A 25,216-nucleotide genomic window follows, 5' to 3' on the forward strand; every position below is an offset into this window, starting at 1 on the left:
TTACTCAGCCCTTGCTCAATTAAAAAAGACAGCTCCTGTTAAATGTTAGGTGTTGCCAATTACAGAAATAAGACCTGATGTCCTCCAGTTGTGAGGGTCAGCTTGTATTTTGGAATGCCAGTTACTGTGGCTAAGCAACGGGAGGAGACCATCACCTTTATACTCTGCTTCTGAGTAGGGATGGTGGAGAATTCTGCCACAGACTCCGGGGGGGGGGATTCTTAGAATCCTGCCCCCCTGGAGTCTGTGGCAGAATGGACAACCCCACCACCCTGCGAAGTCCGACCTGGCTGGCTCCTACCTGGCACTACTGGGACTGGGTCCGGACGGGTCCATCTGCGGCCGGTCTTTGGACACGAATGGCGTCCTGCCTAGCGGACGCCATTGCGTCCCTTCCCCTTACCGTGATAGGCTACGCAAATCTTTATGTAGCCTATCACGGTAAGGGGAAGGGATGCAAATGGCATCCACTAGGCCGGTTGCCGTCTGTGTCTGAAGACCGGCCATGGCCAGAAGTCCGGCCATGGCTGGGGAGGATTCCGGGGGGGAGGACTGGATCACCTCCCACAGTAGACTCCAGGTAAGGGGGTTTCATACACCCCTACTTCTGAGATCTCACTAGAGGAATCCGGCCAGCCATTGCTTAAAACGAACAGCTTAGCTAGGCTCAATGGAGGCACGTGGCTCTGATGTCGGTGGGATGGAGAATCCACTCTGGGTTTCAGACAGAACCAGTCAGAACTCTAAAGGAGCCATTCAAAGAGCACCTTGGATAGCTTCTTTACAATTCTGACTGGTTCTGTCTGAAACCCAGAGTGGATTCATTGCTCCATTGACATCAGAGCCATCAGGTTCTACTGGCTAGATGAGATGGAGGTGTAAGAACATCAGACGAGCCCTGCTGGATCAGACCAAGGGCCCGTCTAGTCCAGCATTCTGTTCACACAGTGGCCAGCCAGCTATCGACCAGGAACCCACGAGCACAACAGCACCCTCCCACCCATGTTCCCCAGCAACTGGTGCACATAGGCACACTGCCTCTGACACTGGAGGTAGCACATAGCCACCAGGACTAGTAGCCATTGATATCCTCCAGGAATTTGTCTAACTGCCTTTCAAAGCCATCCAAAGTGGTTGCCATCACCATGTCTTGTGGTAGCAAATTCCATAGTTTAAGAAGGCCTTCCTTTTATCTGTCCTAAATCTTCCACCAATCAGCTTCATAGGGTGACCCTGGGCTCTAGTATTATGACAGGGAGAAAAAGAGCTGGTGGAAAACTGATATTCCCAGCAACATAGTGTTGTGAGCTTGTTGTTGTTGTTCAGTCGTGTCCGACTCTTCGTGACCCCATGGACCATAGCACGCCAGGCCTTCCTGTCCTGCGCTCTCTCCCGGAGCGTGCTCAAGTTCATGTTCATTGCATCGGTGATGCTATCTAGCCATCTCATCCTCTGCCGTCCCCTTCTCCTTTTGCCTTCAGTCTTTCCCAGCATCAGGGTTTTTTCCAGAGTTTTCTCTTTGCATTAGGTGGCCAAAATATTTGAGCTTCAGTATCTGTCCTTCCAATGTTGTGAGCTATCCCTGTTGAAATGCAAAGTATTTGGGGATGGCTTGACTTGGATGGGCAATTAAGACCCACTAACTTTACAAAAGGCTGGCTCTGGATGGAGAGAAAAAACCTGATAGAACTTGATTTCTGACCTTAAGATCAACTATTTTTTCCTGTTGCTAGGATAAATTCCTGCAAAATCTTAGCTGGTGATTGTCTGCTGTTTGGGAACAAGTTGTGTCCCTCCCTTTCTCATACAATTTCAGGTATCTCCGGGCAAAATCCTACAAGCTAACCACCACGCTGCCCTTTGCCAGCTTTCTATTCTATGATTTCCAGCTTTTCCAAATAAATGAGGTGTTGTGCTAGGTACTGCTGCTTTGTACATATTTTTCATCTAAAATTGACACACACATGGATAGATCTATACAGCTGCCTGCATTTTGGGCTCTCCTTGGCAACATAGCTTTGGGGAATGTCATGATGAGTATCTGCACTTCAAAACTTACAACTATATGACTTGTGTTGCACCAAGGTTTTATACAAAAGCATTACGGTCTTGTGCTGGAACTAGCTTTTCTATTGGCAACCGGACAGACGTCAGGGAATAGAAATCATATTCTCAGTGTTTTTGCTTTTCTCTCTCCTCCAACCACTGGTTTACCTGAAATAATGGTTTCTTTAAATCGTCATCACAGCCTCAACAAAGAGCCTGAATGCAGGAGTAGCTTCCTTTGCAGGTTTGCAGAAATCCAGGAGTAAGACTTGGAGTCATGGGAATGGTTGGCTGTATATGATCTTGGCTTGCAGCATCCTTGGAATCTCAAGGTGTTATGAAAGAAATGAAGTGACACTGGATTCACACTATTTCAAAGCAAAAGTAAAATCTAATTCCACTTGCAGGATGAGTTTATTTGCACTCCCTGGGGGTGCGGGGAAAGACTCTGGGGAAACGGACTTAGATTTCCTAAAAGGTCTTTGAAATGTGTTAACCATTATGGGATTTCGGGATCATAACTCAAATGCGTAGTTATCTTGGAGTGGCGCACAGACATCTGCATGCTCATCTAGGTGCATCTAACTTTGTCCCTCAAAGCCTGTGAAAGCGTCATTTGTCGTCTCCACTTAAAATTTAGTTTAAACACCTTTGGTGCAGAGTTGTTTTCATTGTGGCCTTCAGCATCATTGAGTGACAGGGTTTAGTGTGAGGAGGGGTGTAAAAGGGGACATCTGGCCACCCTACATGTGTCCTAGTTTACAGAGGTCTGTCTTCCGTTTGAAGGTGCCCTCCATTGAAGGGCTGTCCAGTCCAGGTCTGGTTTAAAGGGAAAGAACTGTTATTTATTTATTTAAAACATTTCTTGGCCGCTTTTCAGGGCAGAAGCCCTCCCAAGGCAGCTTACAACAATAAAATACACAAAAACAGTTAAAATATTAAAAGTGATAAAAACAATAAAAGCCAACAATAAAAACAGCAATTAAAGCCAACAATAAAAACAACAATGATGTTAACAGCAGCAGTTACCTAAGAACTCTTAGAAGGCCACCTAGGTTTACCACAAAGCCTTGTTTTAGTCCAGAGCACTCCCAAAGTTAGCATCACTGATGCAATGAATATGGACTTGAGCACGCTCCGGGAGACTGCGCAGGACAGGAAGGCCTGCCGTGCTATGGTCCATGGGGTCACGAAGAGTCGGACACGACTGAACGACTGAACAACCACAACTCCCAAAGTAGGTTGTCTCCAGGAAAATGACGGCTAAATCAGCTACGAAGAATGAACTGCTCTGTGCCCCATCAGAATAAGCCTTAGGCCAACATACATCCAGAAAATTCATGGCTGCCCCAGGGCTTAGTCAAACACATTGTACGAGTTTATTATTATGTGAGTGGAATTTGGGTTTGGAAGCCAAATTGGGAGACATTCCAGAAACAAACTTTTCGACCATTTCTCCAGAGACAGAATCTCCCTTTGTGGAAAATGTGTCATCCCATAAGGCTGATGGGTCCCTTAGCACCCCTTACCCCTGCTCTTAAGGAGCCACACCAGGCACTGACGGCAAACGGGTTGTGCTGTTTTCTTTATCGAGTTTTGGCAAAAAGTTTTATTCTGCTCAGAGCAGTGAGTTCTCAGATCGTTCCGGTTATAGCACAAGCACAACACAGGCGCACGTATTTACACCGGGTAGGGGTTAAAGAAGGGAAAGAATTGCCGTAACAATGGAACATACCAAACTATTGGTATGTTCCTGTAACATACCAATAGTTTGACACCAAATTATTCAGAGTGGTTTAAACAAAAAGGGATTGCGAGGAGCTCCAAAAGGATCTCTCCAAACTTGGAGAGTGGGCAGCCAAAGGGCAAGTGTAAAGTGATGCATGTTGGGGCAAAATATCCCAACTTCAAGTATAGCCTGATGGGATCTGAGCTAGCAGTGACCAACCAGGAAAGAGATCTTGGGGTTGTGGTGGTCAGCTCGATGAAGATGTCAACCCAGTGTGTGGCCGCTGTAGAAAAGGCAAACTCCATGTTAGGCATAATTAGAAAAGGAATTGAGAATAAAACTGCCAGTATCATACTGCTGTTATATAAATCTATGGTGTGACCACACTTGGAATATGGTGTTCAGTTCAGGTCACCACACCTAAAAAAGACATTGTAGAACTAGAAAAAGTGCAGAAAAGGGCAACTAAAATGATCAAGGGACTGGAACAACTCCCCTTCGAGAAAAGGTTACAACAACTATGAGTGTTTAGTTTAGAAGGGTAAGGGGAGACATGTTAGAGGTGTAGAAAATTATGCACGGTGTGGAGAGTGTGGATAGGGAGACATTTTTCTCCCTCTCTCAAAATACTAGAACTCAATGGGGTCATCCTATGAAGCTGATTGGTGGAACATTCAGGACAGATAAAAGGAAGGACAATGACTGGCAAACAATGACTGGCAAATGCCTATGTAGCCCAATAAATCCATTTGTCTTTACAAAACTCTTCATGTTTTTTTGCAGTAACAGCCTAACATGGTTACTCCACTGGTGATCTTTGGGCGTCTCTAGGGATGTTGGAGAATTCCGCCACGGACTCTGTGGCGGAATGGGGCAATTCCCCCCGCCACCCCACAGAACCCCCTGGGACAGAGCCTACTTGGTGGCGATGGCTCCAGGTTGTCTTCCGGCCGCTGCTGGGCTGCGGCCGCAAAAGGGGGCCGCAAAAGGGGGCCGCCATTTGCGTCCCTGCCAAGCCATGATAGGCTACGGATCTACGTAGCCTATCACGGCAAAAGGTGGAGCCTGGACAGCATGTACAACTTCACATCGGTGGCGGCAAGATCGGCAGCAGGGGTGATCAGGGGGGCCTGCGCATAAGAACTTGGTGGGATGTATGCGTGTGCAGGCCATGGACTGTACACTGGGATGTACAGATTTTGTTAAATCCATTCTGTCTGTGTTTTGGGGATTGTTGGGCGTCTTTCATTCCATCATCTGCTCATTGACTGAATCGCATTTTTTTAGGGATGTATGTGAATTTGGTTCCTTTTTGCAAATGTGCATTAGCGCAAATTCCCCCCTCCCCACAAGCAAAAAACTGGTCCGTAAGTCGGCAGAAGCCACACGATTTGGAAAAAACCAATCCACTGTGGTTAATCTGCAGGTTGGATTCACAGAAATCCAAACTCATTTGAATCCACTGTGGATTTCTCCGACAGCCCTAGCTGTGCATGTGTGATCTAAATGGATGTGAGCAAATTGTGGAGGTTAGAATGGAATTGAATCACAGTGTCATGTAGTGGTTAGTGTTGATCTTCGACTGGGGAAGCCCAAGTTCAAATCCTGACTCAGCCACGAAGGTGACTGGGGCAAGCCACTTACTCTTGGGCTCACCTACCTTACAGGGTTGTTGTGAGGATGAAAAGGATTGGCAGTGGGGGGGGGGGACTATGTATGCTACCCCGTTCTGCTTGGTGGGATAAAAGTGTAATAAACATACTTATTCAACAGCATGAATGAGTGACTTATCTTGCCAAGCCTGTTCTGGTTTCTGTTCTGGAAATCGCCCATTTCATCTCATAAAAAAACTGGAGCACATAACCTAAGTGCATATAAAATTGTCCGATGTGGATCTTCCAGGTAAGAACAGGGGGCTTTTATTTCAGTCCTGCAAATCTCAGATTTTGTCTTTAAAAAGCACACTGCTTGATTTCTTGCTTCAACCAACGAAGATCATACAACAACTGCAGTGGAAAATATAATCTAGACAGAAAGTTTGAAAAAAACAAATTGATTCAATCCTGCCCATTCACATGAAATATGTAAAAGAGCTTTCCCCAACCTAGTGCCCTCCAGATGTTAGAGTTAGACTACAACTCCCAGCATTCCTGACCACTGGCCATGCTAGCTGGGGCTGATGGGAGCTGGAATCCAAAACATTTGGAGGGCACAAGGTTGGGCAAGGCTGATGTAAGGCAAATGCCATGTATATCCTGTGAATTGTTATTATGAGAAGAATTCAGCATCTTGAAGCTGTTGGCATTTTTTTAAAAAATCAAGTTTCTAGCCCCCTGAGATTATAGAGTTAGGCCCCCACATCAATTAGAGTTAGGTCCAAAGAGTTAGAGTTAGGCCCAAAAAACACGTTTCTAGCCCCTGAGATTATAGTTAGGCCCAAACATCTCTGAGCAGTAAAAATATGCCAAGCATGTCATTAAAGAATGTAGCACAATACAACATGAGTCCTTATGAATGAATCCTGCACAATTCACTTGGTATAGATTATGATAGATTAGACAGCACACATTACAGCACAACAAACAACAGTACTTCTAAGGCACAGATGTTAGAGCCGCTTGTTTGCCTCCAGAGTTGTCACCACTGACAGAGTGCAAGTTGCAGTGATAGTGGCTGCCTGACTGGTTGAAATGGTTCCAGGTAGGAAATTTTGCAGGGGGCAACTTAAACAAACAGTCTTAAAATGGTTATATTTGCCTGGTGGTCATAAGGGAAAAGGTTCTTCTGAGGGCTGGGAAGAACTTGCCATCTGATTCCAACTTTATCTGGAATGAGAAACAGGAAAAGAGTGGTCACACTTGAGATGTTTCCGCAATATTTCTTATCCCAGTGTCTTGGTGGATTTTAAAGATTCAAATTACCCATTCTCATTTCCTAAATGGAACTGATGCGTTAGGAATCCCCTGTTGTTCCAATGGCAGACTGTGCCTTCAACAAGGTGCCTTGACAGGGTGTTTGGCCCAAAGTATCATTTTGAGCCAATAGACCCCCAAAGTGGAGTTATTTCCAGGAATGCTACTGATAAAATTAGCTATGAATACAGCCTTTGCAACTCAAAATACTATACATCAAGGCACACATGGACTCCCCAGGGCCTAGTCAAACACAACTGTATGAGTTTATTATCCGAGTGGAATTTGGGCTCGTAATCCAAATTGGGGGAAGTTCCATCAATAAACTTTGTACAATTTCTTCTGAGAACAATTTCCCTTATGGATAATGTGTTTCCTCTTAAGGCTGATTGGTCCTTTAGCATCTGTTACTTCTACCCTTAAGGAGCCACTCTTGGGCACTGAATGGAGTCAGTTATTTTCTTTTCATTATTCAAACAATAAATGTACCCAACTCAGTTCAGCAAAATAAATCCAGTGCGCGCACGTGCTTACTTATTATGCATAAAGTCGGAATCTCCTGTTGTTTCTAATACCTAAATTGCGTATGGAGTGCTTTGCATGCAGAGTTTGCCAGAGCCTTCAGTTCACATACATCTTTCCTTTCTTCTCTATGCTACCAATGCATGTTGGTAACATACTGCAAAAAGCCAATTTAGATATGATCGTATGTGCTTTCTATCTCTCTTTTGTTTGGTGTTTTACGAATGTGCCAGAGTGCACGAGCCCATCAGAAAAGCAGTGCACAAGAAAGAAACTTGAAAACAAACCAATAACTTTGTTTTCTTGCACTATTTTATCACTGCATGCAGCTGTCATGCTCATCAATAAAACAATGCACCAAAAGAAACTTGATACACTGGCCTTGTAAATAAGGCCACAGAAGTTACTGGCCTGCAAATAATTTTAATTAGATTGCTGGAGGCTGGCAGAGGATAGATGGAGAGCTGCATTTCCATGTTGAGCACAGGGGACAGAGGGGACAGAGTGCTCTATCCCACTCCCATCAGCCTAGTCACTAATCTGCATGGAATTCCATGCATTTGCCTCCATGCAAATTCAGGTCACCTCTGGTGAACAGGCTAGTAAATACAAGGCTGGTACAATTGAATTGTCCCTCTGCAGAAGCCTTTTCTGCTATTCAAATTATTAATACCCTATTTAAATCTCTTGCATTCATCTATCGAGTGGGGAATGAATACACAGCACGCTCTCTTCTCTCTGACACACCATGGCCTATTTGATAACTCCCATCCTATTCCCGCTCCCCTTCAGACTCTTCTCGTGTGGCTAAGTTTAAACCTCACTCTACACAAACAGCAGAGCATGTGATAAAGCAGTTCTTGGACAGTCCAGGTGGGGGAGCTGCATGTTTTCCCCCATGAGGACAAGGAACATGTAGAAGGCTAGATTAGAACTCCACTTCCTAGTTTTCTACGTGCAGGGAGTTTATTTTTTCACATGAATGACAACATGATCCCCCACCTACAGCATCCAGTAGTACAGTCCACGAACATGCGCTGCTGTTTGTGTAAAGTGTGTGTGGGGGGTCTCAGCTGAGCCTCGCAAAAGGTGTCTCTCCTCATCTGCTGCTGGCGTAGAGTCACCTGCATGCCATTCTTTTTCCCTTCCCTCCTCCAATTTCTCTAGAGTTGACCCACTATCATCCCAGCAACTACCACTATCCACAAAGCACCATTCATGTTCACTCCTTTATTGCATTTCCCCCTCAAAACAACACTGTGAAAGATAGCTGATTATTATGGGGGTTGGACTCAATGGTCTCGTAGGCCCCTTCCAACCTTACTATTCTGTGACTATTCTGTGACTATTCTGTGATTGTTCCAATTTACAGTTGTGGGGGCTGAGAGCGGTTTGGACAAGGTCAGTTCAGAGGCACCCTAACCCTCAGCCTTGTGTCTGCATGAGCCGCCTCTTCTCTCCTCCTTTCTTCCTGCACAGCAGTTTAAGCCTTCCTGGATTAACTGTAGTTTCCCAGTATATCTGGATCAGAAATCTATGGTTACCAGGATCAGAACAAACCAGGACCTGAAACCATGATGTGAAGATGGTTTCAGATCCTGGTTTGTTCTGATCCTGGTAAAACACAGTTTCCCAGTTGGGATGTGCCAGGGTTCTCCTTATGACCTGGACTCCCTGAGCAACTCCTTAAGGATCTCTTGCCTCCTTCAGAGTCCCACCTTCCTATTTTAAACTTCCCTTCCCCAATAATGTGGGGTTTAGGCTATAGGCATGGGTGATTGACACTCTAGACACAGGGTTTTTACCACAACAATTAAAGCAAGCCAATCACAACTAGAAGTATTTAAACAAAACACCTGAGTGATACAAAAGGCATTTAAGAGAAAACAAAAGTTGCAAAACGCAAGTTCTTTTACCTTAGCTGTACTTCGACTTCTTTTCGCTGCTTCTTCCTGCTCCCGCTTCAGTCTCTGGTCTCCCTGACTCTGCTCTTGCTGTCTTTATATACCCTCCTCCCTCAAAACTGAAAGTACTGTTTCAAACCTGAAGAATGAAACTTAACTGGGGAAATGAAACTGAAACTTAATCAGGGAAATGAAATGACTCCTCCCAGAGATAACCCTCCCAACAAAAACTCCAGGCCTCTTAAGCCTGACCTTTTTTCCTTTTGCCTCTGTAGGCCTCAGACCTTCACAGGATGTAATGGGAAACTGTGGTTTAATTAACCCAGGAAGTCTTCAATCACGGTGCATGGAGGAGGAAAGAAGCAGAGCATGCAGGCAGAATATTCATGTTTCACCCCAAAGAAGCCAATGAGTCCATGAGTGGGGGCTTTCGCATTCTTAGCAGAATGGTTAATCTGGGCCCAGCAGTGTACATTCTCTCTGTAGCTTCCACCACAGGAGGATGAAACCCCAGCGCACAAACTGGCCAAGGGACCTACCAAGTTCCATTTGGAAGCAGCAGTAAGTATCTGGATTTCGAATGGTGAAGGCAATGTAGACTTCTGGGGACGTCTTCCCATCATTGTTGCAACTGGACAGTTTTTTCAGTATACCAATAAGGGACTGTGTGAGCTCTGGATCATAGACCACATCTGATTTGGAATGGGTGCATTCGAGGAAACAAGAAAATGAAAAAACAAAAAACAGAAAAGGAATGAAAAATGAAAACTGGAGGAGAAACCCACGGCACTGAGCCACCCACCGCTGAGTGGTTTCAACTGCAGAAGAAGGGAGGGCGTCTACTCAGGCTGTGGGGCTGTTCACACAACATGCTAACCCACACTCAGTGGTTGAATGTGGGTTGTTTTGAACCATGTGTTGTTTGATGAACTGTGGGTTATCGTGCTGTCTGAACTCAGCTAGGGTGGCTTGTTAACCATGCAGGGCAGCTTATTTTTTTCAAACAAGCTACCTTGAGAACCCATGGTTTGTTGTTGGGTTGTTCAGGGTAGTTAACAAGCCACACAGCATGGTTAACAAGCCACCCTGGCTGCGTTCAGACAACATGCTAACCCACAGTTCAACAAACAACGCACAGTTCAAAACAACCTCCAGTCAACCACTAAGTGTGTGTTAGCGTGTTACTATGAACGCTCATTCCAGTTCAATAAATCCTTAATCACTCCCACTAATAGCAAACTCAACTGGTAAGTGCCGGCAGGGTTGGATATAACAGCAGGGATTTCTCTAAAGCAAGGGTGGGTAACTTGTGGCCCTCCAGATGTTTTGGCTGACAACTCCCATCAGCCCTAGCTGGCATAACCAATGGTGAGGGATTATGGGAGCTGTAGGCCAAAACATCTGGACGGCCACCTATTGCCCACCCATGCTCTAGGGGGCAGGGCTTGGAGGCCAAGCCCCACTGCCTGGAAGAATCCAAGAGGCTCTGCAGGCTGGTTGCGGAACCTCCAAGGGCTTGATGAGGCCCACCGATTGGAAGTTCCCCATCACTGCTATAAACGATGGTGGATGAAAAATAAATAAACAAACAGAAGCTTGGTCTTTCTCTGGCTATTAGAAACCAACTGTAGAATGCGGCTGTGACATAACCCTCCCTCAGGTCCGCCTGCCTCCGCTTTGGGACAGGTGTTCTCACTGTCCTACAAGCTTTAGCCCCTAAATTCACCAGGTAAAACAGACACCCAATATGCTTAATTGGTTCCCTTTACCCAACAAGGACAAGTACCCAAAAATATGAACGCTATTGGTAGCACAGAAAGATGAACAAGGCGTGGGATTTTATAATTTAAAAACAAACAAATTAAAGTGTATTTAAGACAAGAGATGTTATATCTTACAATTAATCACTCAGTCCTCGGCCTTACCCTGCCTCCTCTACCCGTTCTAACTCCTATTCCCACAACCCCACTATCTAGATGTAGCTTCATCAAACCCTAAGGCCCCGTCGAACCCCCTGACTTCTCCTGCCTTTTATAAACTCCGTCTCCACACACACACACACACACACACACACACACACCTCTCCCAGCTTTCACTCACTCATCACCAAACAGTACACCCTAACTTACCTGGGTTCGATGTAACACAGCAAACACATATAAACATGACTACAAACTCCACATGACAAGCACTGTGATTTTTTCATGGTGGTCTTCTTTAGAGTACAGGAAGACTCACTAGAGATGTGGGCATGAAGGATTCCCCCATGCTACAGAGAATGTAGCAGCGTGTATGAGCACGCTGAAACCTTCCGACGGAGTAATCAAGCCAAAAGGCATTTAATTTTTGTTACAGGATCATCGGACCATGCACTGTACCTGCGGCAATGACGACATCAGCCTGCAGTTCTGCAAGCTGTTCTTTTGTAACCAGTGGCCAATCCAGGTCTGCTATGGTGATGCTGGGGCCCTGTGATCCAGCACGCTCCGCCTTCTGGGTTTTGCACACTGTGGTGCTGTGTTGGCAAAATTTAGACTCTGGAAAGAAGCCATTCAAATGGATGTTCTCCGACAGCTGTTGAAGGACGCTCTGGTGGTGATCGCTGAACGTATATGCCCTGGGATGGCAAACTTTGCAAATGGCGATTCCTGTCAGTCCAATCCCACTTCCTAATTCCAAAATTCTTCTAAAAAAAAAAAGAGAGGTAAAAACAGCAATAATTTAAAATGAGCAAAATGAGCAAAAATGTAGGAAGTTTGTTTCCATATGTATGTATGTACGTATGTATTTCATTTCTGTACTGCCCAATAGCCAAAGCTCTCTGGGCAGGTCACAAAAATTAAAACAGAGCGCAGCATAAAACATTATAAAATATAAAAGTATTAAAACCACAATATAACAATACAACCAGAATAAAACCTAGCAGCAATGCAGAGATTTCAAATACAGATTTAAAACACCAAAGCTAAAAGACTAGGAAGCTAAAATGCTAAAATATTGGAAGAATAAAAAGGTCTTCACCTGGTGCTGGAAGGAGTACAATATAGGGGCCAGGCAAACCTCTCTAGGGAGCTCATTCCATATATGCCCTTCATTCTTTTTTTCTGGCTCAAATTTGTTTGTTCGGGCCCTGGATCCAATCTACGAGCTAGCTTGCGTATGAACACATCAGATTTTCTAATACTGAGCCTATCTAGTCTCTCTTCACAAGCACTGGCTCTCCATGTCTTGGGCAGGGAACTCAGGGCAGTGGGCTAGGAAAGATCTGTTGAACGGGTGATGCCGGGGACTGAACCTGGGATTTGTTGCAGGCTGTGAAGGAACAGAACTGTCTTCCATTTTTGTATTTAGTTTTGTTTTTTTGGATACTATGGGGCTAAATCGTGTGTGTGTGTGTGTGCACGCGCGCGCTGGTCAGTTTCAACCAAAAGGTCAAATGCTTAGTTAGGTTATAGGAGACAGCCTGCCTGCAGAGGAGGAGGAAGAAGAAGAAGAAACGGTTTGCAGGAGACTCAACTAGAGGTCAGGGGAAGAAGTCAGGAAAAGAAATTTAGGTCAAACGGAACAAGAAACTACCCTCCTGATTGGTTGGAGTTCAGGAGGGAAAATAACTACTTTTAACATTAAAAGCTTAAGGCTGAAACAGAGAGAGACAGAGAAGCTCGGAGTCCTAGGGGAAAGAGAGCTGCTGGAACTGGTTGAGAGACTACTGGACCTATGACACTAAGACATGCCTCGGATAAGAGACTTGGATAAAATAGGGACCCGGTTGAGTTAGGTTAGCTGAGTGCATTTACCTTTAGTTGTTTTATTACTCTATTGCTCGTATGGTTTTGTGTGTGTATCCATTCAGATTTTAAACTTCTACCTATTTAAGTTTTTCTTCAGTAAAATTCTAAAGTTTGTTGTTTGAAACTTTCTGATCTCTTTTCTCTTTGGGTTACCCACCCGACATCTAATGTCCCTCCTGCCCGCCCCGCCACACTACCCAAAGTAGATAGTAGACCAAACACAACAAGAAATGGTCACCTGTTGCTGAAGACTGCAGAATTCTCTAGTGCCCACTCGGCCAGGTAAAGACCAGCATCCCACGTAACGAGGCCTGTGGTCCCTTGCGAAACGATGGCGATGCTCTCACAGAGTGTAACAGCGTCTCCCGAGGGCTACAAGAAATGTATTAGAACAAGCGTCGCATCATGTTTTTAAGACAATAGCAGTCGTTCCACTTGATACTGTGCTCGGTTGAAGCACGTTTAGTCAAAAGGAATCCAAAAGCCACAGAAATGGTAATACCTTTATTAGGACTTACTAAAATGTCTCAGAATAGCATGCAAGATTTAGAATTCTCCAGAATGACCCACATATTGATTTCTTTATTATTATTATTATTATTAATTGTTATTATAATATTATTATTATACATAGCTGTATCTAGCGGTCGAGAGCTGGTACCTACTTCCCACGGCTAGCAACTTCCTGGACACTTGCAAATATTGCCTTCTCCCATTTCTAATATTAGTCAGCTGATGTGGACATTTTGGTAACATCCTCCCCCACCCCCACTGAACAACTGAAACAACTGGGAACAGCAAGGACACGCAACATGATTTATCTGTACAACCTTCACCACACTGGAATCCTTTTCCCCAAAGGACTGCTCAGATCATAACAGTTTCAGGAATGGATGTGTGGCTTTTAAAAAATAACTCGGGGCACAATCCTATGCATGTTTAGACAGAAAAAACTCCTACAATTCCCAGCATGCCCCAGCTAGCATGGCTAGTCAAGAGAGATGCTGGGAGTTGTAGGACTTTTTCCCATCTAAACATGCATAGGATTGCACCCTTAATGGATGGAGTTCAAAGGGGTGATTCCAGAAACTGGCTCAGGGTTTTTGAAAACTTGGGCTTAGAAATCCAGCTTGGTCCTCTTTACACCAGATGTAGAGACACAAGTGGAATTTGCAGAACTTTGGAGAGTGCTTTTTGCTTCCAGGGAGGGAGGAGAGATGGTTAGCCATAACATAAGCAAGTATTGATATGTGGCCCCCAACAGATGACCTAGACCCTGCCTCTGAATCAAGTAAGACTGATGTACAGGACACAGGCACAACAGGTGGGTGTGTTGTCCACATTAGATTTTTTTTTTTTTTACCAATAAATAGTTTTTAAAACAGTGTGTCGTTTCCTCAATATTTAAGACGTCCCCAAGCGCTTCGTACAGCTGATCCAGAGGTTCGGCCGCTGTAGCTTCATGCTGCATGAAAGGGAGAAAGCTGGAATGAACGTGTGATCTTTGAACATCACACAGGCAGCAAACAGAGCTATATAATCACCTGTGGAATAACAGCTGCCCGTGTTTAGGAAACCAAGGCAGAGCCCTCTAAAGCACTAGAGAATTGTATGCAGTGCCTTTGAAACCAGGTGCTGTCAGAAGTTAGTGTTACTAGTAGATTGTTGGATGATACACAATAGATCAGCAAGTGTTTCTAACTTCTCATATTTTTTAACAGAAAACAACTAGAAGGCAGCAACAGCACAGAAGATTATGCAGAAATATACAGAAAAATACACAGAAACGAATGGAATAATATTTATAATGGAATATGAAGAATGGGACTCTGCGAAAGCTCGCTAGAACAGAATAGTCATTTCTGTCCACCTAAAAGTGAGCAGAACTGGGCCAGGCTGACCTTACTTGGGGAGGCATTCCAGATTGGGGGTGGCACAGATGAAGAGGCCTTGTCTTGGACCTCTACCGACCATAATTTCAGACAGAGGAGGGACCTGAAGCAGGGCCACAAAAGGAGAGGAAGTTTTTGGTAGGCACTTATGGATGATTCCCAGATTTGCTGTTCCCAGGCTGTTTAGGGGTTTAAAGGTCAAAACCAGCATCTTGAATTGAGCCCAGAAACAAACAGGAAAACTGTGAAGCTGGTATAAAATCAGTACAATTTAGTCTGATTGACTGGTTTCAATCAGGTAACCGTGTTTTGAAGCTTCTGGACTGTCTTCAAGGGGAGTCCCACAAAGACCACATTACAACTGTCTAATCTGGAGGTGACTACGGCATGAATGACTGAACTCTCTGATGTCGGCTGGAGTAACCCCAGTATCACCTTTTTAATGAGCTCGGATAAGAAGCATCTTCGGTACTTGACTGAAGGTGGGAACCTCAAGGACAGCGGGTGAAGAACCGTCTGAAACAATCAAAACAAGAACAGATGTCATCAACTAGAAGCCAACTGAACCGAGTCAGGTATTTTTTTAAAAAAACAAAACCCTAAACCAAATTAAGTTACAGGTGAAAGTAACATGTGCCATTTTTATAACTGCATGTTAAAAACATGCTGCAAAAGCAGCAATTTAATTTTCGGCATTTAAGGATGAAACAAGCAGTCAGGCCTGAATGCAAGTCAACGGAACCTACTAAAATGAGATGAGGTTTTTAAACCACTTGTCCACACAAATAAAGGGGGACGCTCCTATCAAGACTGTATCACATCAGAATGCAAGCGTGGGACCGAATGATCAAATGTTCCCCCCACATTATGAATTCATAGAATCATAGAATAGTAGGGGTGGAAGGGGCCTACAAGACCATCGAGTCCAACCCCCTGCTCAATGCAGGAATCCAAGTCAGAGCATCCCCAACAGATGGCTGTCCAGCTTCATCTTGAATGCCTCCAGTGTAGGACAGCCCACCACCTCCTTAGGTCATGGGTTCCACTGCTGTATTGCTCTGACTGTCAGGAATTTCTGACTTGTATTGCTCTGACTGTCAGGAATCTGGCTTCCTGTAACTTGAGCCCATTATTCCATGTCCTGCACTCTGGGATGATCGAGATGAGATCCTGGCCTTCCTCTGTGACAACCTTTCAAGTACTTGAAGAGCGCTATCCTATCTCCCCTCAGTCTTCTCCTCTCAAGGCTAACCAGGCCCAGTTCTTTTAGTCTCTCTTCATAGGGCTTTGTTTCCAGTCCCCTGATCATCCTTGCTGCTCTCCTCTCAACCCTCTCCAGCTTGTCTGCACCCTACTTAAAGTGCAGTGCCCAGAACTGGAATTCCCGGCCTACTGAAAGCTAGCATTTCAGGGAAAAGGCAAGGAGAGAACCCTTTATCTCCAACATTCAGATTTTCTTTTTTTTGACATGTAAGAGAACTTCAACATGTAGTTCTTCCCCTGCATTCTGGTGGTACAGTCCATGTAGGGTTATGCCACATGCCTTTTCTGAACATGTAGACCAGCAATAAGACTAGTGTTTATGCTATAAAGCAATGCAAAAAGCAGAGAAAGATCTGTTCCTAGGAAAACTGGAAGGGGATCTGTGACAGGTCACCGATCCCCCCCTTAGCAGCCCCACTGCCTCTGCTTCTCCACAATATCTAGGTTGTAGATGGAGAATAAAATAGCACTGAGTTATTAAGAGATATTTACCTCCTGCAAAATAGTTAGTAGTGCCGAGGAATCCTTTGAATTCTTCAGTATCTTTTCAAGATCCTAGAAAACAAGACACATAAATAATTGGGTGGAGGAGGGGGGAACACCAATGCAATCCTAGGGTGTGGGTTCAATAGGGATGTCAAAGAAATCAGCAATGGATTCAAAGGAGTTCAGATTTCTAAGAATATGACCTACGAATCCTGCAGAGGACCAGCTTTTTCCAAGTCATGAGAATTCCGTGGCTTTGCAGACCAGTTTTGCACTTCTGGGGGGGATTTGCGCTAATTCGCATTCCCTAATGCAGATTAACGCATTTGTGCAAGTGTGCATTAGTGCTGATGCGAGTTAGCACAAGCAGAATGGAATTTTGGTTAAAAAAAATCCGATCCCGTTAATGAATGGATGGCGGAATGAAAGACACTTGATAATTTGCAAAACACAGATGGAAAGGATTTAACAAAATCTGTATATCCCTAGAGTTCAACCCTTCGCCACCACATGAAAAATAAATACACCCCAACACAAAAGCAATGTGACTTTTGCTCAGCCCCATTATAGTCACTGGCTTTCTTCTCCCGCTTGGGGAAAAGGGGTGGGGTCAGAGCCATCCACCATATCAATCTTTATGACAATCCCAGAAGTTAAGCCAGTCCTGTTATCTCCATCCATATTGGAGATGTCAGCGGCAACAAAAAGAAGAAAACTATGAAGCTGCTTCCCCCATAACTTCTTCCCTGGCTGGCATAAGTTTCAGACAGCCTCTCCTAACCGGCGCCCTCCAGATGTGTTGGACCAGGGCCATGATGACCATGGAATGCTGGGATTTGTAATCCAACACATCTGAAAGGTGCCTGGTTGGGGGAGGCTGGTTTAGGAAGGGGTGGTTCCTATGCCAAAGACACTTCCCCTGTCCCTGCCACCCAGCTGCTCTGCCTGGGTATTTTCACACCCGTAGGTTTCTCAAGTGCTAACCACTAATGCTGGAAGAGAGGTATTTGTAACACAAATTAGCATTCTGGCTAACGTTGGTTTTACATTCACACTACAATGCCCCATGGAAGAGTCCCGACCTGACTTTCTCATGGATGCTCCATACAAAGTGTGACAGATTGTCCTTGTCTAGGGTTATGATGACATGGGATTTTTGTATTACGTTTGATCATGGAACAGCACAGCAGAGACAATCTCCCATGCCATATTCCAGGAGCAAAGTGTCACCAAGGAATGATAAGTTTACAACAAATCTGGTATTAACACACAGAGTTTTTAAACAGAAGACTTGGAGATCAGGCATCTCTTTTCATCTTTTACTTTAAAATCTTAAGCAGTTTCTACATTTCATGATATAAAAGCATAGACCAAATACAAAATACATTGTTATAAACAACTGTAAAGCATTCTAAGAGTAGATCCAGGAGCATTGCCTTTAACATAGTAAAATATCTTGCCCAATAAAATTTCTCAGCTGAAGCAAAATGAAGCAGAGACATCAAGGAGACAAGATTTTGGTCTCTCATGAGGTCAGATGTTTGGTTCTGTGAGAACCGATGTTTGGTTCTGTGAGCATAGGTGGAATGTCCTGGTGGTTTGGTACTTTGGTTCTTATGTTTACATGATTCCTTATTAGCACTGCTAATATAATACTTCTCCAGAAATTTAGAGCTGGACTTCTTAACATTGCAATATTACTCTTTTAAGATTCCCAGCTGTGATTTGGGGGTAATAAATGTTCTTCATTATCTTGTCAGCTTTTTTGAGTCACACTTCCTTTCAGAACAGGATAACATCTATTTCTCTCCCACAAGTTCCACGTTCACATGTTCATCACCATCTGAAGTTCTGAACATGTACAATTGTCTAGTAAGCAGTTATCCTTTCCCCCAACTTTCTTATCTAAAGCAACGGTTGGTCTTTCCCCACGTTCAGCTGGGAAATTTTGTCTTCCCCATAGCAGGCTCCGCCTAGGTCAGTGAAAGGTACAGTCAAAAGTCACAGCATGTCAGCACAACTGCTTCTGTTGGAATGCCGCCATTAGAATCAAACTGATTCAAACGTCGCGTGACAATACATTTTCATACATCGGCTGTTTCTCTATGAAAATGGTCATTTAGGAGAGTTTAGCAATTTATGAGAAAAATGTAGGCGGCCAATAAATTTGTTTTGGAGAAATATTTGCAAGGTAGCCTATTACACAGGTTGGTGGACACAACAGTGTGACAACACCAGCTTAGCATTTGCTGAATTTTCCGAGTTTTCCGTTCAGTCCGGCTGAGGCACATCTACTTTGAGTTCATGGCCAGGTTAATCAGTCTAATTAAGTCTAATTATGGCTTAAGGATAGCTTTTCCATTTTAAGCCTCTACTCTAGAAGAGGATTAGGCAGAATGTGTTATCCCCAGGAGAGCTGCCAGGAAAGGTCAGGCCTGAGTTACCTTAGGGTCATGCTGGGATTTTAACGTAAGCTGGGGTGGAAACAGTATTGCGCAAAATGTAACAGGAGCCGTCTTGGAGGGAGGCACGGAGGGAGACAAGAGTCCCGAGTGCATCAGGGACACAAAATGATCCTGTTCTTACTGGACTCTGGGCCAAAACAGATGTGACATGGCGATCCATCGCTGGATCTCCCAACTTTCTCAGGCTTTAAAGCAGGGGTGCCGATCCATCACCACCTTTCCCCTGACTGCTTGTAGGTTCCCCGGCTTTTGCCGTTTTCGCCCCCATTCTAAAAGGTCGAAATGCATTTTATTTTTTATTTATTTATTTCATTTCTATGCTGCCCAACAGCCGACGCCCTCTGGGGTTTCGAGGAAATGCCTCTCCTAAGGCTTCATTACTGGCAGGAAATGCTTTAAGCCGAAACAGGCTGGTACTTTTCGGTCCCACCTCCTTTGCCTTCACCGTGGCCTGGAGAGCTTCTCCGAAATGGAATTTGGGGCCTCAGGCCGAAAGAGGTTCCAGGCTGAAAGAGGCTCAACACCACTGCTTTAAAGCAACTGGAAGGGAGGTGGTCCCATCTAGGTCACAGCACTTGGGGTGAGGGAAGGGGGTGTTTAAACCAGGAGTGTGTGGGAAGATAACCACTCTACCATGCCACCACACCACGGACACTCGTGCGCTTCTTCTTCCCAAGCTGTCTCGCCTCTCTCCCACGCGTCCTCTCTATACGACAGCCTTCCCCAACCAGGTGCCCTGTGGATGAATTGGACCACAAAACCCATCGTTGTAGTCCAATACATCCGGAGGGCACCAGATGTTGGGCACTGTCGTCTAATACATGTGGAAAGCACCAGGTTGGAGAAGGCTGATAAAGGATACTGGGTGGAGCCACAGGGGAACGGCATCCAAACCTTGAACTGGGCTCGGAAACATACAGCCAGCCAACGCAAGCAGGCCAGAACGGGTCGTCTATGCTCATTGCTCAGACCTTCTGGTCCCACTTAATGAAACACTGGTTGGGAGGAAGATGGTGAAACGGGGAAGCTTGCTGGGAAGAGAGAGCAAACACTGCAGGCGTAACGCAGGCGCTTTACTGAATTAGTTTTATTTTAATTAAAATAAAAGAGCCAGTGTGGTGTAGTGGTTGGAGTGTTGGGCTGCGACTTGGAGGTCCGGGTTCTAGTCCCCACTCGGCCATGAAGCTCACTGGGTGACTTTGGGCCAGTCACTGACTCTCAGCCTAACCTGCCTCACAAGGCTGTTGTTGTGTGGATAAAATGGAGAGGAGGAGGATAACGTAAACCGCCTTGGGTTCTTTGCAAGAGGGAAAAAAGGCGGGATATAAATGTATTTAAAAAAATTTAGTTATCGCCTGTTTTAAAAACACACGCACCATTTTTCAAAGCGGAATGCAAAGCAAAACAAAACCTAAGGGGTTGGATCCAGGTTTCGTCATACTTGGAGCAGACCCATTGAAAGCAATGGGACAACTAATGTATGTCCCATTGATTTAAATGCGTCTACTCTAAGTATGCTGAAATCTGGCTCTACCTGCCCCGCCCCCCCAGCCAAAGAGTAAAACATACATTTCAAATAAATCAGATAAAAACAAAACACAAAAGCAGCCCCTCTACAATCTGGATTAGATCTCCCATCACCCCCACCCAATGACCACGATGGTGCAGGCTGACGGGGCCTGTAGCCCAACACATCTGGATCGGCACCTGGTTGGGTTGGGGGAGGCTGGTATAAAAGGGGTCATCTCCAAATACCCCCCACAGACTCAATGACCACGATGGTGCAGGATGATGGAGCTTGTAGTCCAACAAATATAGACTGGAACCTGGTTGGGTTGGGGGAGGCTGCTATAAAAGGAGCAATCTCCAAATCCCTCCCCCACAGACTCAATGACCACGATGGTGCAAGATGATGGGGCTTGTAGTCCAACACATCTGGACTGGAACCTGGTTGGGTTGGGGGAGGCTGCTATAAAAGCAGCAATCTCCAAATCCCTCCCCCACAGACTCAATGACCACGATGGTGCAAGATGATGGAGCTTGTAGTCCAACACATATAGACTGGAACCTGGTTGGGTTGGGGGAGGCTGCTATAAAAGGAGCAATCTCCAAATCCCTCCCCCACAGACTCAATGACCACGATGGTGCAGGATGATGGAGCTTGTAGTCCAACACATCTGGACTGGAACCTGGTTGGGTTGGGGGAGGCTGCTATAAAAGGAGCAATCTCCAAATCCCTCCCGCCCAGCGTGGTGCAAGTCGATGGGGCCTGTAGTCCAACACATACGGGCTGGCGCCTGACTGGGTTGGGGGAGGCTGATATAAAAGGGGCGATCTCCAAATCCCCCCCCCGCCACCAACTCAATGACCACGATGGCGCCTGCTGACGGGGCCGGTAGCCCAACACATCTGGATCGGCACCTGGTAGGGTTGGGGGAGGCCGATATTAAAGGGGCGATCTCCAAATTCTCCCCCCGCCCCCACTTTGTTTCAAGCAACGAGGGCGGGGGGGGCGTTCAGCCGCGTTCCCCCGCCCCTTCTCGCAGCGCAAGAGCCCCCCGCGCGTTCACTCCGAAGCAAGCGCGGCCCCTCTCCAGAAAGGCAACGTCGTGCCCCGCCCGCCCCAGCAGCGCCCCCCCGCGCCTCAATCGGAAGCAGCCCCGCTCCCCCCCGCACGCCCCCCACCCCCGGACGGGCGCAGGAGCCCCCCCTCCCCGCGAGGAGCCGCCGGGCGGCGCGTCCCCGGCGCCGCGCTCACCGGCCAGGGGAGCTCGCCCAGCCGCTGCCCGGCCCGGAAGGCGCGCTGGAAGCGGCGCGCCAGCTCCCCCTCCGCGGCCGCCCCTGCCGCCCCTGCCCCTGCCTCCGCCTCCGCCTCGGCCGCGGCGCGCCGCTGCGCCTCCATGGGCGGCTCCTCCTCCAGGCCGCGCCTGCCCGGCCCCGCGGGGCGGGACGCCGACTCCCATCCGCCCCAGCCAGCCTGGGCCAGGGGCGGCGGAGCCGCAGTCCCGCGCGCCGTCCGCAGGGCGCCGGGCTGGGCGCCGCGAAGCCAGCTCCGCTTCCCTTTCGGAGCCAAGCGCGCCCTGCCCTGCCCTGCTCTGCCCCGCGGGCGGGCGGCCGGCGCAGAACCGGGGCCAGGGTGCTTGGGCGCACGGGCGGAGCGCCCCGCGGCTTGGTCGCTTAGCGGAAACGAGAGCAGCCCCGCAGCGAATCCGCCCGCGGGAGAGCCAGCGTGGCGCAGCGGTTGGAATGCCGGACGGGCGAGGCCCGGGCTCTGCCCCCTGGGGCAACCGCTGCAGGCGGAACGCAGGCGCTGTGCTGAATTGGTTTTATCTTGATGAAAAGGGCCAGCGTGGTGTAGTGGTTGGAGGGCTGGGCCGCGGCCCGGAGGCCCGGGTGCCTCAAGCCCACTGGGTGACTCTGGGCCAGTCACTGGCTCTCGGCCTAACCTGCCTCGCAGGGTTGTTGTGAGGATAAAACGGAGAGGAGGAGGAGGGCCATGTCAGCTGCCTTGGGCACCTTGGAGGAAAGGCTGGATATAAATGTAATGCTAAAATAAACACCCAGCATCCTAGAGAAGAGGGGTGGGTCCTGATTTAGGCACGGTCTTCAAGCCCCTGAAAATGCTGGCTGGGGGATGCTGGGAGTTGTAGCCCAGTGCATTTGGAGGGCACCAGGTGGGGAGAGGCTGCACTACACAGAGGGTGGGTGGAGGTGAGGGTGGGGGGAATGATCTTGCTGAATGGTCCAGGGCAGAGGGAAGGGGGGTTCTGGGCAGAGGCAGTTATTCGAAGTGAGCAGAGCCCTTCCATCAATGGCAGGTGTATCTAGGGGGAAAGAAAACAGAAACAAACCAGAGGCATTGATATAGATCCGTTAGAAAGAAATGCTCTATGCTGTCCCCTCTCCTCCTTCCATTCAGAGAAGGCCCAAGACAGACAGTTGGCCTGAGGCAGAAAATCCAAGTGATGTCCCAGACCATGGGAGCAGAATGACAGAGTCAAAGGATACCTTGTAGGTTATGTAGTACATCCTCCTGTTTGATGCAGGGAATCAAGAGCTAGAGCATTCCCAACAGATGGCTGTCCAGACTGCGCTTGAAGACCTCCCAAGACCCCTTTAGGTAATTGGCTCCACCGTCCGACTATATTTTCTCCTAATGTTCAACTGCAATCTACCCTCCGGTAACATAATCCTGTTAGTTCTAGTCCTACCTGAAGTGCTTCAGCTGAGTAATTTTAGACCTTGGACTTAGGGCACAATCCTATGCATGTTTAGACAGGAAAGAAGTCCTACAGCACCCAGCATGCCCTAGCCAACATGGTTGGCTGGGGCATGCTGGGAGTTGTAGGACTTTTTTTTCCTGTCTAAACATGCATAGGATTGCACTCTTAATGATTTTGTGGGGAGCCCCTTCAGATGACCAGGTGTATTACTTCAGTTGTGAAGCTCACAACGAACACGTCTCTTCCCCTCACAACCACCATTCCATGCTTTAGCCAACCCAATTTTTAAATTACTTTGAGCATGTGCCGTTTTGCTTTGGAAACTCACGGAAATCCTAGCACCCTCATGATGACAGGTAGAAAATGGAGTTTGCTTCGGATGCCCTCATCACTTGCTGCTTTCTGGGGTACCCTGGGCTGTGGCTTCCCTAGACTTTGGCCCCAAAGTCCAGCCCGCAGTGCCCCACTGCCTGCCTGCCCTCAGGACCAGCAGAGAAGTGGTCCTTGACCTCTTTTATGTGACAACCCTCCAGCGATTTGAAGATTCCTATCTTGGTGTCCCGTCCCCTCCCTTCTTCTCCAGGCTAAACATATCCAGTTCATTCAACCTTTCTGCACAGCACTTTGTTTTCCATACCCCTGTCCAGAGCTGGCCCTATCATTAGGCAAAGTGAAGCAGTTGCTTCAGGCAGCAGATGCTGGGAGACGGCAGCAAGGTGTTGGAGGAGAGAAATGTGGGCCGTGCAGCCAGCTCTGCGCCCCCTAAGTTAGCCTGCCACCTTCAGGTGTGGTGGAAGACGTCCCATCATCAGCATTGAAGAGAGATTTGTCTGCCACTCCAGTACCTTTTGGACCTGGGACGGGCGGGGGCACCATCTTGTTTTCTGTCTCAGGCAGCAAAATGTCTTGGGCCAGCCCTGCCCTTTGTTACCCTCCCCTGAGCCCTTTCCAATTGCTTTACATCCTTCTATAATTGGAAACAGGATGCCAAATGAGGCCTGATAGGTATGGAAAAAGTGAAACTTAAGTGGTTGAATAATAATATGGATTAATTAACAATAACAAGAGAACAATTTGTGATCTTTTCAATGACACTTCAAAACCCGTCTCTCAAGCTAGGTTGCCTCACTTTTCCTTACAGTATTGCTAGCTTTGCCCCCATTCCTCTGCCAGGGTGCCCAGGGGTTGGGTCGCCCTGCATCTAGAGCCCAGTTGAATGCAGCAGCCCGGGTGCAGATGTCGTGACAAGCCAATGGTGGGCACATGCAGAGTGCATTTCTCGCCCGATGGAGCAGCTGCAGCCACTCCCCAGTCTGGGATCAGGTGGAAGGAATTCTTGTCCAAATACAGCGGCTTGGGGCCCATATTTTATAGGGGTGGGGAAACAGGTTCAGATGTTGTTGGACCACAACTCCCCTCCTCCTGGACCATTGGCCCTGCTAGCTGGGGCTAATGGGAACTGGAGTTGAACAGCATCTAGAGGGTCACAGTTTCCCCTGTGCTGTTAAGAAATAAACCAATTGCTGGTAGCTAGTGAGGAGAAAATGACCCCCTGCAAGGAGCGGGGGTCTGAAATCCGGCACGCTGAATCTGACACATCAAATCGCACATCAGATCTGACACCTCAGGCTTCAAGAGAGGTGCGGGCATTGTGTACTTGTACTTATGTGCCACCTCCGTGGCACAGAAAGCAAAACTGACGGATTCATCCATCCCCACAGCCTGCCGTTTCACCCGCTGCGACTGTCGAGGTGTATTTTGAACCATTACCCTCCTGTGGGGCTCTAAGGCTTTAACGAGAAACACCGCTGAGTTTGGCTCAAAAGTTGGCACAGAGCAGGACTCTCGCTTTGTCAAGGAATCTAGAATGCAGCAGGGGGCACAGAGCCTCCAGCAGTGTGTACCGGTGGGAGGATGCAGTTGTGACCTGCATGATAAAGAAAAAAGTATGATAAAAAGAAAGACACTGCAATCCTACAAAAA

General features: G+C 47.0%; 1 protein-coding gene across 1 annotated transcript; it reads right to left on the reverse strand.

The window, feature by feature from the left end:
• Positions 1 to 2,865: 2,865 nt before the first annotated feature.
• Positions 2,866 to 25,000, reverse strand: EEF2KMT (eukaryotic elongation factor 2 lysine methyltransferase). Its single transcript, XM_084817879.1, has 9 exons — positions 24,843 to 25,000; positions 21,769 to 22,300; positions 16,552 to 16,614; positions 15,232 to 15,312; positions 14,268 to 14,369; positions 13,143 to 13,276; positions 11,492 to 11,799; positions 9,653 to 9,805; positions 2,866 to 6,600 (listed from the first exon to the last, which is right to left on the reverse strand). The coding sequence occupies exons 1-9, from the start codon at positions 24,998 to 25,000 to the stop codon at positions 6,500 to 6,502; spliced, it is 1,632 nt and encodes a 543-aa protein (XP_084674005.1). The 3' UTR covers positions 2,866 to 6,499.
• Positions 25,001 to 25,216: the final 216 nt, after the last annotated feature.

The sequence above is a fragment of the Heloderma suspectum genome, chromosome 12 (assembly GCF_057233095.1).
Source record: "Heloderma suspectum isolate Gila_16-S chromosome 12, 16-S_ref, whole genome shotgun sequence".
Classification (NCBI taxonomy): Eukaryota; Metazoa; Chordata; class Lepidosauria; order Squamata; family Helodermatidae; genus Heloderma; species Heloderma suspectum.